We start from the raw sequence: 18289 nt of genomic DNA on the forward strand, positions 1-18289 counted from the left end.
CAACGACATCTGTTATATAGAACAAAGTATTTTGATCGGTGCATGTATTTCTATATAATCTTTCAAAGCATTATAATTCAGTCTCTTTCGATAATACAAGTTGTTGTTTCAAATGTTTGTCTGCATCTAGTGATTGCTGTCTTCTATTACTCATGGTTTCTAGCAGTTGTTTCGCAATAAACCTCTAGGTTATTTAGAGATTATAAATTGAGCTTACCATTACGTATCATCAGGAGAAAAACAACAGTAATATCGTTGATTTTATTACATGTTCATTAAGGTTCAAACACGCGTATCAAAAATTATCTGACGTTCGTATATGTATCTCAAATTATGAGAGGATATTTGATCCTTCAAAGGTTTCATATTCAGGAATTAGTAATTTAGCTAACAAAGGGATGTTGTAGTGTGCAATTACAAATACGCAAACTGGTTGTTTAAATATACAGTTTGGGATGGTATTCAGTTTAGATGCTGATGCCTTTAGACTTATTATTGAAAAACTGTAATGATTTCGCAGTTTTGTCTAATGTCTAAATATCTTATATGACTGACACTAGCTTCTGATGATATCAAGCTACGTACTTAAGTGCTAAGAATGAAATCAATCATGTAAATGTTGTTGCACTTTTGCTCATTCCTTCATGTAAATACTGAAGTTTGATCCGTAGAAATGTTTTTTTCTGTGTATTCAGTGATTGGATTTCTTCTAAAAGCTGATTTGGCTCGATCCCCAAAGAAATTACCTCACTAAAATTCGATAACGTAGTCATTAAAGCTAAAACGGGTATTCTCAGACAAAGGTTTTAACATCTAGATCGGTGTAAAATCTTTTTAGTTTAACTGTACTATCAAGATCTGCAAATTAACCATGCCGTTTTTCTTACAAGCAAAACACCATGAAATACTGTTATAGAGATTTTACCATTGGCTTTAAAGAGTCAAAATACACACATAAACAAACAAAAACTACAATAAACGTCAGGCTGGTAACCTTCATATTACGCCAAAAGGCTCTTTAAGTTTAATCTGAACAGTTTGTCAAGATAAAAAAAGCAAGCGTATCATGCTGTATGATGCTCTATAAATAGATAATTTAAACTTGTTACTGGCTCGAGTATGTATGTCCTCTTATAGCAAAGCCACATCGGGCTATCTGCTGAGCCCACCGAGTGGAATCAAACCCCTGATTACAGCTTTGTAAAACCACTGTACTAGCGGGGGCCTACTGGCTCAAACTGTGCGGCTGAGAACCGGCTGAACGTTAATGCATAATAAGATTTTTATAAATACTGAATAGATTAAATTTGTTAAACCTGAGGCTCATGGTTTGTCTCTTTACAACATATTTTTCTGTATAATAAAAATAAGGAACCAGGACTGAAATTTTGAAAAACATATCTACAGATAAATAAACTTATAAACTTCTGGTGCGCAGATATCTAAAGTTGTACAACGCTACAAACACAAGATCTCAACTTTAACAAAAAAGGTTTGGTTTGATTTGTTTTTAATTTTACGTAAAGCTACACGAGAGCAATGTGCGCTAGCCGTCCCTAATTTGGCAGTGTAAGATTAGAGAGAAGGAAGCTAGTCATCACCACCCACCGCCAACTCTTGAGCTACTCTTTTACCAATGAATAGTAAGGTTGACCGTCACATTATAATGCCCCCACGGCTGAAAGGGCGAGCACGTTTGATGTGACTGGGATTCGACCCCGTAACCCTCAAATTACTAGTCGAACGCCATGCCAGGCCATATATAAAGCATGTGTTTGAAGGTTAAAGAATTCTTCTGAAACATGTTAGGCTAGCCGAGCTCTTATAATGAAAATACATAAAGCCAAACAGTACCTTATGATAATGAGATATTTTTCTTTTGTTACATTTTGCAATGACATGTTCTGATGATCTGTCTTTCGTATCATCCTGATTTACAAATAACAATAGTAAGTATTCTGGTTTAAGTTTAAAATACCTGAGAAATTTGTACTCTCGCCAATCAGGCAGTAACGTTTTTTCTTTCTTGGCTTAATATCAGAAAATATAGAGTTTGGGAGTGTTTTTAGTTATATTGAAGTTTGTTCCGGTGTGAGGACTGTGTTTTATCTTCATGTTATTAATAGTAATGGTTGTCTTTGTCTTTCTAGTACATTTTAAAGGATCATGAGTCCTGTCTTTTTATGTTCAGTGTTTCAAACTGTAAAAAATCTGTCTTCTCTAAGTTAGTTCTAGTGCTGTGGTTAAGAGGTCTGTTTTTCGTTTTGTTTTTACTTTGTACTTTAAGAGACTGTAGCATCAGTCTTTTCTGGTTCAGTTTTAGGGATCAAGAGAGGACTGGTCTTTTTGTTGTCCATTTGGTAGATTGCAAACCTTGTCTTTGTGACTTAGTTATAGTGACTGTGGATATGACGCCTCTCATTTCTCACTCAGCGTTAGTAACTCTAAAGCTTATTTTGTGTATTAGGTCTTTAAACATGTGAAGCAAATGAAATTCTTTCTCAATTTCGCAGACAGTGAAACCTGTACTTCCTGAGTAACCGTTCTAGGAGAACGTTTGTGACAGTATTGCGATGTGTATCGTCATTTTCTTATAGTTCAAACATGAGTAATCATTACCTGAGGTACTTAATAACGTTTTAAACTGACAGTCTCACATTTTGTTGTGTTACTTGCTTGTAGTTACTACATTAATTAATAGCCGCGACTTAAGATCTTAATGATATTTAATGATGTTTAATCTAACAGTCTCCCATTGTGTTGCGTCATATCCTTATAGTAGAAGCACGAATAGTCTCTCCATTAAGATGCAAAACCTAAACAACATCCGTAATAACAAGCGATTCCCCAATAAATATGGACGATAATCTTCAGTTATTGGTTTAATTAGTTTATTGTTTTCGTAACGGTTTCGGTTTACACAAAATCGTATCGTGTATGAACGTTATCAATATACTTGTTATATACGTATGTAATAGAATGGCCAAGATATTTATTGTGGTTTCACGAAACTGTTGTATTTACAAAAACCCCAAAACGAGAAAAAACTTAATATATATTTGCTTGATATTTATATCAGTTTTGTATCGTTATTTCTTCTCCCAGTATTATTGCAAAAACCTTTAGGTCTAAGAACTTTTGAAACTAAAGTTATTTTTCTGTTAAAGTTACAGAAGAGAAAGAGTCTAGACATCATAAAGTAATTATAGCAGTGAATTCTAATCCTGTAGTAAATGTTTAAGTAGTTAAAGCTACTTTCGCAACAGCTCGGCAGATTATGTTACTCAGGAAACTCTATTCATTTGAATAAAGTAATAAAATCTCACCTGAAAGAAACACAAAATTATTAAGTTTATCCTAAAGCTACTTATGTTCCATTCATCTTGATGTCACGTGACCGTTTCGTCTTATCTTTTGAGGATGTTCAAAACCCAGCGTGACGCGTTGGTTCTGCTGATAAAGGAATAAGCTAGCCTTAAAATGTATTGTCATTTCTTCCCTCCAGGGGACGTCTTGAGAGATTTATGCGTGTGTTTATTGTCTATCATCTCATTCACTACTATTCAAATACTTTCAAACTAAGGAATAAAACATGAAAAAAAATCATAGTACTTGAGACATCGTATTTTTGTCTCTATTTATCCATTCATGACGTTTTGTAATTAAAAGAGCTATCAGTTCCTGTGATGTTTCACAGAAAATTACTTTGGAGTAATGAGTGAACATTTGAAAATTCTAATTAATACCACCATAAAACTTTCTAGTGTATTTTTTGTTTGTTTTAAAATTCACACAAAGCTACTCGATGGCTATCTGCGCTCGCCGTCCCTAATTTAGCAGTGACTAGAGGGAAGGTAGCTAGTCATCACCACCCATCGCCAACTCTTGGGCTACTCTTTTACCAACGAATAGTGGGATTGACCGTCACATTATAACGCCCTCACGACTGAAAAGGCGAGCATGTTTGGTGCGACCGGGATTCGAACCCGCGACCCTCGGATTAACGCCTTAACACACTTGGCCATGCCGGGCCTTGTTAGTTTATGTCACTCAATAGTTTACAATAAAATAAAATAATATCGTGGGTAAATATAAGTTGTTATATATTTCTTATGGTAAATTTACCTGTAAACAAAATTACAACCTTCTCTTCCATTACTAAACAAGAAATAATTCGGTTTAAGAATTTAAAATAATGCTTTCGTGGACTTCCATCTAAATCATGACCGTTAATGTTTAGGGAGGAATAATGGTCGTAGTTGTAATGGAAATAAATTGTTTTCTGCTTTTGTTCTGGTTAAATTTTTAGGTGGAAATGAATAATGATGTATTATGCTGTGCTCTGCAAATCACCCTTTTTGTACTAATGAACGCAAACTTCTGTTTGAAAATTTATTTTCTTAATAGCGGAACAATTTAGTTTCTAAATAGATGAAAACATTGGATCATAAATCTCATGTAATTTTCATACTTGTGTGTGTGTTTTCTTATAGCAAAGGCACATCGGGCTATCCGCTGAACACACCGAGTGGAATCGAACATCTGATTTTAGCATTGTAAATTCGTAGATTTACAGCTGTACTAGCGCAGGGTTTCATACTTGTGAAAAGGGGATAAGCTACCAAAGATATAAATAAATTTCCTGATTTTATTACAGACAATAAAACAACTCTCATTTAAAACAAGAACGTTGAAATAGCATAGAGGATGTTAATATATTAAAAGAGGGTGTTAATAGGTAAATAAATGGTGTTAATAAATTAATAAAGGATGTTAATAAATGAATAGATGGTGTTAATAGATTAATAGAGGACGTTAATAGATTAATACAGGGCGTTAATACATTAATAGATGGTGTTAATAGATTAATAGATGGTGTTAATAAATTAATAGAGGGTGTTAATAAATTAATAGAGGGTGTTAATAAATTAATAGATGGTGTTAATAGATTAATATATGGTGTTAATAGATTAATAGAGGGTGTTAATAGATTAATAGAGGACGTTAATAGATTAATCGAATGATATAATAACTCATTCTTGTTCTTTTTTACTACCCCACTGGATTATGTAGTCAACACAAATAGCATATTTTTAAAATATAACATAATTAATGTTATGGTCATCAACTGGGGATTATATTAAGATTTTTTTCATAAATTAGGGACAAGATTCAGCTGTACTCACACAACTGGTATTACGCGAATTTACGTGAGTAAACCAGAATTAAAATCAGTTATCCATACAAACTGTGATCAGATTGAGTTGTGTTCATAAGTTATGGCTTAAATTTTAGTATATGAAAAACCCAGAGGTCAAATTCAAATATATTTATAATCAGGTATACAAATAAGCGTGAGGTTATATTTTCTGGTGAGGTAGCTTATTTCTTACATCTATCTCATTCGACTCATGCAGTATCTCAATAGTTTAAAGTTTTTGTTTTTGTTAATCTGTAGGCAAATAATGGCATCTTTTAAAATAAACCTTTCATTGTTATTATTACAAAGATTTTGATAAGTGTCAATAACTTTCAAGTGTTTTGTTTGTGAATCATATGACATTCTATCCTATTGTTCAAATGAATAAATAAAACATAAGGAACAATAAGGAGTGACTTTTATTGTACTTCTGCTATCTTCTCAGCTGTAGAAAAACAGAAATGTATTCTGTTCGTTCACTTTACGTCACTCGTGATGTTTCTTTAATTCTCTACAAACACATTTTTACTAAATAGCCTATGGAACAAAATCGTTATTGAGCGAAGAATAATGATTCTCTTCAGAGCACATGGCATTTTAGCCTGTGTATTTGCTACTTGAAGAGTGATTTTTAGAAGGACACGATATATGATTAAAGTCTTATCCATGTATGTTACTTTTCACTAAGTTCTTTTGCAGAAAGATGTTATATCATTTACAGGATGTTGTAATGTCATTTATAAGATGATATGATATCATTTACAAAATGATGTAATAGTTTCTATAGACTGAGATAGTGTCTTATACAGAATAATAAAATATGATCCTAAAAATGATGTAAAAGCATTCTATCAATGATTATGGTTTTTTTATCGAGTGACTTACTAATCATCAAGAATGTTGTCATATTATCTAAAGAACAGTGAATGATTTTAGTGAAGAATATTAATATACATAACATGTAATATAATCTAATACAATTATACAAAATACGTTGGAGAAGAAAGGTGTCGCACATAACATTAATTTTTTTTACATTGTAATTATTTTATTGGTGGATCTACAAAATTAGGCATCCACCAAAGTGCTATAACTTTTACTTTTTCCTGATCCTGGGCAGAAAGTGTATGTCCCAATTGCTTATGCCTAAAGTAAATGGAAAAGACCTATTTTTCTCTTCAGACTTTGCTTTTGTAACCTGGGAGCGTATAACGAAAACATGAAGGGAGACTATATTTGGGGGCTGATACGCGAAAGTGATTTACATTACAGTCTCAAATCTTGAAAAACTACTCACTTCTAAACATTTTTGTAAACAGGTCACAAAAGCAAAGTTTGAATGGAATAATGGCCAATTTCTGTACTTTTACAACATAAGCAATTACGAAATAACACATACTATCCAGGAACAAAATTTGTGTTACATAGTGTAATAAACGTCGTCCAAGGATCAACACGAATGAGAATGTATTCAACACTTATTTTGTCCTTTACGTGGAATTAATGAGATATTTGGTTCAGTGAGTGAGGTCTTGAGTCTATTCATCCATACTGTATACTTTAAGTACAATGGTTATAGGGGACTGTAGGATAAGACGGCGTCCTTAACTTTGAATCCAGTTTCACCAACTAAGCTAAAGCCACACAAAAGCAAAAGGTTTCAAAATGCATAGTTTTAATACAAAAATAAATTTTAGTTAAAATAAAGATTGTACGTAAGTTTCTAATATTTATATATATACTAAAAATATGCGCTTCTTGTAGTTGGAACCACTTTATCTATAAAGATGGATAAAATGGACCTACAAGATAGGTAACATTGTCTCCATCTAACTAATAACAGCCACAATATAAAATAAATGGACTGTAATCACTTACATTTCCATGTACATTTTCCTGGTAACGATAGGGAAGTCGTGTGCTATGAGCAAGTTGCGCATTTTCTAGAACAAAGGCGCAACAGAACATCAGTATTACTGTTAGACGATAACGTATATTGCATGCCGAAGCCTGTGGCAGAAATATACGTGGTAAGTGGGAGATAAGAATACCACACAGTGGATAGACGTTTAACCAAAGTCCGTTCATCGCAAAGCAGTGCGAGTTAGTGTGTTTTTTCTTTTACGGCATATTCAGCTGTCTGTAATTCTTTATCGTTTGAAATCAACAAAATGTTTTTTGAAATATCCAATTTGAACTATAAAAAATGTGAGTGTTTTCCTTCGATCAAAATTGTTTAAAAAAGGAAGTCTCACCTTTCTACCAGTATGTTTTAGCCACATGAACAATAGTTACATATCTACTGATTTTCAGAGGTGACAGTTTTACCATCTTACGTTGCTTTTCCTTTCTTATTAGGTCGGCATGGCCAGGTTGCCCTCGAGTAGCTTTGCGCGAAATTCTAAACGAAAACATTCTCTATAACCGACCCAGAACAGAAAGGCCTCACAGTCTCAATAATTGGCTCCGAAAAGACGTAAAATTTATTTTATTGATATACATTTTCATAATATAGGTATCTCTGTCTTTTGGAATTTCTGGGAAATCAAAATTCTAATGTTGGCTGAACTGAACGTTACACTCCAGGTAAGTGAATAAACTCTCCTCTTCGAAAATTCTGCAGCTATCTCCTTGTATATGGACCATCTATTCTGCTGCGAAGCCATTATGTTTATTTGCAATACTATTTTGGTATTCGATATGTAAAGGTATCTATTTATTTAAGAAATATATTTTGCGATAAATGTAAAACCTCCTGGTCTGCAGATTTTATTTAAACCAATTATATAAGATATTTGAATATGAAAGTACAATAATGATAATAGTAAGATGCAGACTTAACAGATAAGGTAAAAACTCTCAATCAGTGCTAGTGTAACGTAGATTATACAATCTCCTTTCTTTAAAGATTTATTGATTATGATTGAACTTTGAATATTTAAAATGAATTTCGCTTAAATAAGACTTGAAAGCAAATTTTTGAAACTTACAAATTCATGCTAAAATATTTTATAAACCTACCAGGACCCAAACAAATAGACTTTTAGAAAGAACGGGGTGATAAATGTTTTGTTGTGTTCGGTACTACAACGACAACTAACGTAGACAATAGCAACGTTTTGAAACGTACCCAAGAAAGTTACTTTCAAAAGTTTCTACATTTGATTATAACAAAATATGATCGAATTTGTACCGGTCTCTAACTTCATATCGGTAATGTGTTGGGTTTCTTCAATAACAACCACGGCATCAGAATGAACCTGGCTATCTCATAGAACACCGGCGTTTTATGCTCTCCTAAAGAATTCTTGAATTTAAGACAGACTTGTTGTATTCTAAGCTCTCATATCGACAGGCTTCCTCTAAAATTACCCATTACTTTTGTATTCTGATACAAGTTATCGTACCAGAAATACAAGAATGGAACCACTATTTGTTTTTTACTTTATGTGGAGGAAAAGCTCGGTTCGATGTTCGCGACATCTAGCGGGAAATCGTGTGTTATGACTCTTCCCTATAATGCTGAAGGACTTGACGTGCGTTTCAAAACTCTGAGCGCACGCGGTACTAAGCAACTTCAAGCCCTGAACGCGTGACTACCCTAATTTACCTGACTCGAGATTATACAGTGACTATGTTTACTTTTATGCTAGCGTTATTATTAACCAGCAGGGGATGTGATGCATTTAGTAAACAGAATTCGATCAAGCAATACGACGTACAAAATATTGATCAAGCTAAACTAGATGCTTTACTGAAGTTTGCTGTGAGAGAAATTGAAAAGTTGAAGCTGGATCATCACGAACTGGACGAATGTCATGGTCTGGAAGTAGCTAGCCTTCTGAGGGGGAGAAAAAAGGTAAAGAATCGCCAGACAGGGAAAGAACTCGCATTTTCTCTTTGTTAGTTACATGTTCTTACCACTGTTCTCGAGTTATTTTATCAACTATATGAAGAATGACCTAATTTAGCAGGTGACACATTTATACATATAATTTATTAAGGAATGAAGGTACACTTAGACATTTAAATATACCTTTATGGTATTAAACCTGTGGTAAAACAAAACTTTAATAAGTTTCAGTTATATTTTACGGCATCAAAAGTGCATAATGCTGGATAGTAAATTTTTGTTTTACATGAAAGTATTTGAGGATGTAAAAAAAATAATAAAATAGATCAAAATAATGTGCTTTGATAAGGTCTAGTAGTAGAAATTAGGGTTAAGAGTTGTTTTGTTTCGAAATTTACTATTCATATTTAGGGTTAATTGTTGTCTTGTTTCAAAGTGTATTATCCAGATTGATTTAAGTGAATGTTTTAGTATCTCATCAATAGTAGAACAGTGTATTTAAAAAGATCATATTACGTCGAAGTGCCCGTGTATGACTGTGGAAGTTTTCTTTATAGTCTTTGAATTTCTATGAATAATTCTTGAATTAAACAAACTTAGCTATCGATTAAGCTAAACGAAATAAACGAAAAGAACGTTTGTTCGAGTTACGATTAATTACTTTATTTTTTTTTTGGCAAACACACGTTCTTTTCGTTAATTGGTATTATCTAATGTTCTTTTTTATTAACAGTAAAGAGCGCAAATTAAAATAGGAAATATGCGAAGACTAATTTTCGGGTTTGATTTTGTTATTTTATTCTACAAATAACAGTTATTAGAAATTGGTATTTTAGAAGCGGTTCTTAAAACTGATAAAAAAACCTTTCCATCTGAAATATTTTAACGAGACTTTAAAGAATATAAATCTGAATTAGCTCGAAGCACGTTATAACCCCATAAACCAAGTTATATTTTTAAAACTATCAAAACTAGATAACAAAGAATATATATTTTAAAAATTGTTTTAAACAGTTTTGCTAGTTTTAATTAAGCGCAAAGTTACACAATGAACTATCTAGGTTCTGCCCACCATAGGGATTGAAACCTTGTTTTTTTTTTTTAGGCGTGAGTCTGCAGACCTATCGCTGCGCTACTGTAGGGCACCAGCTCTTCTGTAAGACTTTCTAAGGTGCTGTAGCTATTATAAGGGCTTTGTCATGGCCATGCACTCGTATTTTTTTATTCTTTACAAAATGTTTATATAACGTCCGCATACTTTACGAAACTAATTTCGAAAATATCGGAAAATACGGTTCTCTTGTATTCGTTAGTGAAAACCTAAAATTAATTTGAATAATTTTGTTATTATAGAATATATGGATTTTATTGCGCATCTAAAGAAAATTAAATATAATTTTTGTTCGGTTGTTTTTAAAGAATAAATTATTTGCGTAGGTTCTTTGAAAGAGCTCGTTTTGTTGAAGCATACAAATTAATTAGTATTTGAGAAGGAAAATTATATTTTCTTAACTATTCGAGTCTACATCATTCAAATATTTAGTCCGAAAAAGTTTAGATGTGTCAACCGTTAATTGGTTACATATGTCGGATCGATTGTTGGAGGGTCTTCTTTCACGTTTACCAACAGTATCATGGCTAACCGCCTGTCCCTAACGAGAGGTTCAGCTGTTGCTTGTTGCACTGTCTCGTTTTCTCCAATATAACAAGCTTTGTCAACCCACTGGAGGAAAACGACACGTTTTTTCAACAGACAAACGATAAAATAAATCAGAAGGAGATGTGTTTGTTCCAACTAATACGTTATGTTCTGGTATCAATAACTTAGAAACGTGGAAGTGTTTAGTGTATAAATTATTTATGTAATAACTTCTACCAAGAAAGTTTACAAATATATTCATTAAAAATATATATTAATTAATCCTAATTATGAGTGGCAAACAGAGTACGGAATGCCTCTATGACCACCCTGCCTTAGGTCACCAGTTAAGTAGTCTCATTATTAGCGGTGTTTTGGGCCTTTATCCTAAGAACACCTAACGGGATAGTCTTGCTCAGCGAATTTATTAAGCTCCAAACAGAATTTTTACATGTAAAACTTCAAGCGCTATGCTTATCGCATTTGGCTAATGTAGCTATTACTATCTGAATAACCTAATGGTATATATTAAATCTACATAATACCATGAACTGTTAATATAGTTCTAGAGGTAACGAAATAATATGGTAAATTACATAAACGCGTAAATTTACGTCCTGTTTAGTACGTAACAAGTTCCATTTACATGTCCATAGAGTAATAGCACAATCTTTGTGTATGACTTCTTGTAGTACTGCACAAGTTCTAATGATGACCTTGCTAAAGTGAGTTTAGTCAGAGGCCAGACTTGCAGAGAACTATCTAAAGTTTGTCGCTTCTCACAATAGGAAAAATGATTTGTGAATGCATATAATTGTATCAAAATTAGAGATAACTGGTATAGTTTTAAAGCTCTGTGATGCGATAAATGCCTAGACAAGTGTTGAAGTATGTAAGATTTGGATAAAGAAAATTAATTATATCCTATAGCGACTATGTTAATCATGTTATCTATGTTGAGTAAACGACCAAAACCGTGATAAACGATCGATTCAACATACGTTTGAAAGGAGTTAAATAAACTTAATAGTGTGAAAGGTTAACGCTTATGCTTATGTTGGAGTGCACACATTTACGATGTCCTAAGTGACCTATATTTTGTATAAACCACGTTCATTATGTAATTTATATTAAGTCAACGACCACACCGTGGAAAATATTGACTCACTGTAACTCAGGCTAGAGCTGAATACAATAGTAGCTTTTAAAGGTGGAATGTTTATATTTGTGCTAGATTCTGCCTATCTAGGATACATAAAGTTATACACAATCAGTAGTTATTATTTCAACTTGTAAAATCATTTTTTCCCAATATCTTCATTGCAGATTATATGAAAAGTGACGAAATATTCAGTAATCAGTAGCGAAAAGGTTAAACATATGAGAGTCAGATAGTATAAAGGTATTGTTATGTCAAAATGTTATGGATTGTGTGAATTTGTTCTGTGAATGATAGCGTTTAGTATCACCTATATAAATACAAATTTATTACCATTATTTCAAGATCTGTTCATTGCAGACCTAATGTCCCATCGATTACAGGCATCATTACAGGTTACACTGGGCTAAAGGTTTCTGAACTTAATCGTTTCGATAAATGTGTTTGTTCTTTTTCATAGCTTGTGTAGAGGACGACGTTTCTAAAATCTTCAGTCTTTCGTGTTCAAGGATCTGAAGAAGAAAAACGGAAAACTTTCGAAACGTCGTCCTTTAAAGTTATTGTTTTTTGTTACAATAGGCAGTTTTCTCACATTCACCAGATTCGTTTGTTGTTAAGCACAGATTACACATTGGGCTATTTTTGGTGATCCGACAACGGGTATAAAAACCCAATTTTTAGCTCTATAAACTTAAATATTTATTATTGAGCTACTGGGGTTCGAGCTTCACTGTGAAATATTTTAATTTTCGTTTCGAATTTGATGGAATTTCCGATGGTTATATAACAGTGACTTTCCGAACACCCTGAATATAGATTAATTTTGGACTTTATAAATCAAGGATACTTCGGAATTAACTTATTGTTAATATTTTTATCAAGTAAGAATTCTATTACGTTATTTGGTAATGTTGTTCGTATTGGTTTTAACGTAAGTATGAACAGAATTACCCGAAGTGTTCATTATATGAAGAGTGTAATCAGGTGTAGCAACATGCAGTGTTTAGCAAATACAAAACTTATCAGCTGCTTCATTGGTAGGTGTTAAAATATTTTTCATATAAATATCTTGAATATTTTTGGAACCTTTTGATGAAATATTGGTGCTAAAAAAATCGTATTTTAAATATTTATTATACCCATTAGTGAAAACTAATTAGTGTTTTATTTTTTCACTTCAATTTAATATTAGACGTTTTGTAATTATATAAGAACATTTTTATTGTCTTTCAGGTTAATTTTCCGGTATTTGCAAAAACTACATCCATTATTCATCATGAGCCTTAAATCTTCTTTTGAACAATGGAAAGGTTTCAAGTAATGCCATCTTGAGTGGGTGTGTAAATGTTAAAACTAAAACAATCACACTCAGAGAAATGTTTGTTTGTTTTGAATTTTCGCGCAAAGCTACATGAGGTCTAGCCGTCCCTACTTTAGCAGTGTAAGTCTAGAGGGAAGGCAGCTAGCCATCACCGCCACACCTCCCTCCAACGCTTAGGCTACTCTTTTATCAACGAATAGTGGGATTGACCGTAGTATTATAATGCCCCCACGGCTGAAAGTGCGAGCATGTTAAGTGTAACGGGGATTCGAACCCGCGACCCTTGGATTGTGAGTCGAGTGCCTTAACCAGCTAGCTATGCCGGGCCTCTCAGAAGAAAGACTTTTGATTGTCATTATTACTGTTGTTGTTTTTTCACTATTAAAAGATTATTATTCTGGAAGGTTTTTGTAAGGTATAATTTACTTTTGGAAATTTAATGTTAAAGGTTACAGTTGAGTAATTACTGTAGTGATTTATCTTGAATAATAGATTTTATATTAGTTTTTAGATCTATGTTTTTGTCAATAAATAGAACAACGAGAAACATTTCACTTTTGTTAGATCTTTCGGGTTTACTGGGAAAAACTGCTGACAAAACATACGTTACAGCTAATTTAAGTTGATTATAAACTCCTCTGGAATTTAATTCAAATTGGTTGGAATAAACTTAAGTTGTTTTTGTTTTTTTTACTGTGGGACTTTGTAATACAGCGTAAAGTGAACGGAAATGTTTTGTTTAAGATATATATTAGAAGTAATTCATATATTAATCTTGACGGTGTTGTAGTTCAATTAGTTCTATGATTTTTATAGTTACTACAGGGTTAACGTTTAACAGGTTGAGAAAAAGCAGAGTTAGTTGAAAACGTGTAATTCTGAGAAATTTTAACGTCACTTCTTCTGGGTAAATAATCACAAGTTTGTCCATCCAGTAGTTTCTTCCTCCAGTTCAGTTTTGTTAACATTTTATGTATTATATTGATTGAACTAGAAATCCTAAATCAAGACCAGGAAACCTAAAACATTGATAGAGTAAATTATTATATTTCTTTTTGACCTAAGGTCTGTGTTTGCTCATTCTTCCACGTTATATTCCTCTCTGACATAAAACACGTGTCCGCTAATTCTTCTAGGTTATATTTCTCTTTGACAAAAAAAAAATTATTTGTTCCGCGCATTCCTTCAGGTTATTTTCCTTTTTGACATAAAATAGTGTTTGCTCATTCTTCGAAGTTATGTTGTTTTTTTCTAACTCAAAGAGAACGTGTTAAAGCAGCTGATTTCTTCAGAAGTTAGATCCATTTTTTTTACGTATTTTAAAATTATTAATCGTTTGCTCCTCTACTTGTTATAACAGAACAAAGAGAAGTAGCATCAATATAAATAATAATTTATGCTAATACGTATTATTATATTTTAAGGACTTTATAGTCTGTCATAAAACTACATAATTTGCAAATTGAGAACATAAGCAGTATTTGTTTGGATTTGTTTCAGTTATCGAAGTTTCAGAATGATTTGAGAACATAAGCAGTATTTGTTTGGATGTGTTTCGGTTATCGAAGTTTCAGAATGATTTCCACACAGATGCTAAGGGCAATGTGTATGTGGCCATTCATAATTTTATAATGATAATGGAGAGGACAGATTTGACTGTCTTTTTGATAGCGCATACATTGCTCCAAAATGCAGAGAACACTTTATGGTAACAGAAAGGTAACCACATGTCGGAGCACGTTTTTATACGCCACGACAGATCAACCGAAAATTATCAGTCATAGCTTTATTGGTATCATATAATGTTAACTTTTACACTTTGATATCTGTTTATGGATATCAGTTTGGCTGGAAATGTTGTAAAACGTGGATGTCTGTAGCACTGTTGGCATCTGTTTGACTGTTGATGTTTTAAGGTGTTTATGTTTGTAACACTGTTGGTATCTGTTTGATTATTGATGTTCTAAAGTGTTTATGTTGTGAGACTGTGGGTATCTGTGCGACTGTTGATGTTGTAAGGATGTTGGTGTCTGTGTAACTGCTAGTATCTGTATGACTGCTTATGTTGTAAGGTATTGATGTTCTCATGACTAGTGACATTGGTGCAACTGTTGAATATCTGAGAGAAAAATTAACTTCACATCCAACTCTGCGCTGAAAGTTTTCATCTCTTGATTTTGATATTTGACAATAAATGTGAGACAGTGGATGAAAAGGAGTATAAGAGTCGTTTTTCTACTGTACCATTGTGCAACAATACACATCTGTATTGTAACTTTGTGCGACAGTACACATCTGTATTGTAACTTTGTGCAGTACACACCTATATTGTAACTTTGTGCGACAGTACACATCTGTATTGTAACTTTGTGCGACAGTACACATCTATATTGTAACTTTGTGCAGCAGTACACATCTGTGTTGTAACTTCATACAATGGTACACATCTGCTTGACAATACCGGAACAAAAACTGAGTGGCTTCTCCAGCATTTCAATGTTTACGATAGAAACACTCTCAACACTACGGTTTAACATGTTTTGTTTAGCAACATTCTATCTCTTTAGTTAGGTAGATGTAGGTGTGATTAGTTTTTTAAAAAGTATTTTAGCGCGAAAACACCTGGTGTAAGCAGTTTAAGAAATTAATAATCATTAGCTCAAACGTATTACTTTTGGAATATTACATGAATACCATGGTACATTCTTTTTTCCTAACGTCTTATCAGTGTTGTCCTACATAGTCGTCATTATAATATCTCATTAATTCCATTTACTGCTTTATTGTAAACACTAAACTCTTTCCTTTCTAATATTCCAATAACAATTTCTTATGTTATTTACTTTCTAATGTTCCATGACTTCTGACCTATATTCTTCGTTTGTTTCTGGAATGTTTCATTCGTGCCATTACTTCATATCTAATGTTTTCTTAAGACCTTATTGACAAATTATAACCGAACAAAGAGATGCATATTAATAATAGTTTTATTGAGGTAGGACAACACGTTATTGAAATAGATGAGAAATGCTAAAATAGTGCAATATGAAAGAAGTAAACATCATTAAGGTCATCTCTTCGTTCACTTCCAATCTGCGTCCAACAAAATTTCTACATTCTGTTATTTATGATAATAACACGATTTGTTTCTCTCTCTCTCTCTAAGTTACTAATGCTATTTATTTTTGTTTCCAATATATTACAAATTCAATTTTATATACTTCATTTATTTACAACATGACGTTAGTAACATATCTGCCTTTTAATTCCCATTTATTATAAAAACATCTTTAGTTTCTTTCCTAGGAAACGTTATATTTCTCTTTAATATGACTTTAAGACTGTATGCAACGTTATCGACCTAGACTGCCAGACGAAAGCCCATACAGCTCGAACCTGCCGTTCTCGTCTAGTCATGGTAGGGTCTTTGTTAACCAAAATGTTTCGTATCAATTGTATCTATACAAATTGAAAAAAAAAAAAACACGAGTATTAATTCGAACTGAAAATCGAGATAGTCTCAAAGAATCTATCGACTGGAAAGGTTTGAAAGGTACGTATACAAAATAAAACCAACAATGTGTCATTATTGTTATCTTCGTATTTTTTCTTTCCGAATACATCGTTTATGTCACACATATTTAAGTTACTTTTCAACATTTCATTAGCATCTCTTTACTTTTTTTTACCAATGTGTCACATTTTTAAGTGTATGTTGTTTTCTCTTTAACACTAATTGAAATATTTGAATGTAAGTACTGACGAAATAGTTTGTGTAAAGATTAACATAACTCATTGACAGATCTACATAACTCATTGACAGATCCACATAACTCATTGACAGATCTACATAACTCATTGACAGATCCACATAACTCATTGACAGATCTACATAACTCATTGACAGATCCACATAACTCATTGACAGATCTACATAACTCATTGACAGATCCACATTCTCCTTTTGAGTAATAAAATAAATAAGTGGATCTGAATGTTTTGAAATCTGATTTTTAAAAATTAAAGTACAGATTGAAAAAATGATCTGTGAAATATTTCTTGTTGTTGACATCAATATCTTGAGATTTGGCTTACACACAAACTAAAGAAGAAAAGTAAGTGCAATAAGGAATCAAAATCACACCTGGACAACTTATTCCCGCTACAATTCTGTTTTTACTTTTTCATATGAAATACTCGCTAGTAGTTTTACAGAGTAAACTGCACTAATGTTTATCAACTCTCTAATGTCTTTTAAAATTGCACATACATTGCCCGAGAAAAGTGTTAGATATTCGTGTATGACTTAGTAACAATACATTTTGTATGCTACGTGATAAGAAGTGTTGAAAGACCTGTCACGATTCAATATTGATGACTTAGTAACAATACATTTTGTATACTACGTGATAAGAAGTGTTGAAAGACCTGTCAGGATTCAATATTGATGACTTAGTAACAATACATTTTGTATACTACGTGATAAGAAGTGTTGAAAGACCTGTCACGATTCAATATTGATGACTTAGTAACAATACATTTTGTATACTACGTGATAAGAAGTGTTGAAAGACCTGTCACGATTCAGTATTGATGACTTAGTAACAATATATTTTGTATACTACGTGATAAGAAGTGTTGAAAGACCTGTCACGATTCAATATTGATGACTTAGTAACAATACATTTTGTATACTACGTGATAAGAAGTGTTGAAAGATCTGTCACGATTCAATATTGATGACTTAGTAACAATACATTTTGTATACTACGTGATAAGAAGTGTTGAAAGACCTGTCACGATTCAGTATTGATGACTTAGTAACAATACATTTTGTATACTACGTGATAAGAAGTGTTGAAAGACCTGTCACGATTCAATATTGATGACTTAGTAACAATACATTTTGTATACTACGTGATAAGAAGTGTTGAAAGACCTGTCACGATTCAGTATTGATGACTTAGTAACAATATATTTTGTATACTACGTGATAAGAAGTGTTGAAAGACCTGTCACGATTCAATATTGATGACTTAGTAACAATACATTTTGTATACTACGTGATAAGAAGTGTTGAAAGACCTGTCACGATTCAATATTGATGACTTAGTAAC

At 32.6% G+C, this 18289-nt stretch overlaps 1 protein-coding gene and 1 long non-coding RNA gene across 2 annotated transcripts in view; one reads left to right on the forward strand and one right to left on the reverse strand.

The window, feature by feature from the left end:
* The window catches only part of LOC143250604 (uncharacterized), a 31763-nt gene extending 24558 nt beyond the window's left edge, over positions 1–7205 (reverse strand). The window contains exon 1 of the long non-coding RNA XR_013028256.1: positions 7079–7205. This is a non-coding gene — a long non-coding RNA (uncharacterized LOC143250604). The remainder of the gene's footprint in view (positions 1–7078) is intronic.
* Positions 7206–8722: 1517 nt separating this feature from the next.
* The window catches only part of LOC143251640 (uncharacterized), a 35811-nt gene continuing 26244 nt past the window's right edge, over positions 8723–18289 (forward strand). The window contains exon 1 of the mRNA XM_076502906.1: positions 8723–9059. Within this exon, the coding sequence (XP_076359021.1) occupies positions 8835–9059 (225 nt within the window). The 5' untranslated portion in view covers positions 8723–8834. The remainder of the gene's footprint in view (positions 9060–18289) is intronic.

The sequence above is a fragment of the Tachypleus tridentatus genome, chromosome 1, assembly GCF_004210375.1.
Source record: "Tachypleus tridentatus isolate NWPU-2018 chromosome 1, ASM421037v1, whole genome shotgun sequence".
NCBI classification, from domain to species: domain Eukaryota; kingdom Metazoa; phylum Arthropoda; class Merostomata; order Xiphosura; family Limulidae; genus Tachypleus; species Tachypleus tridentatus.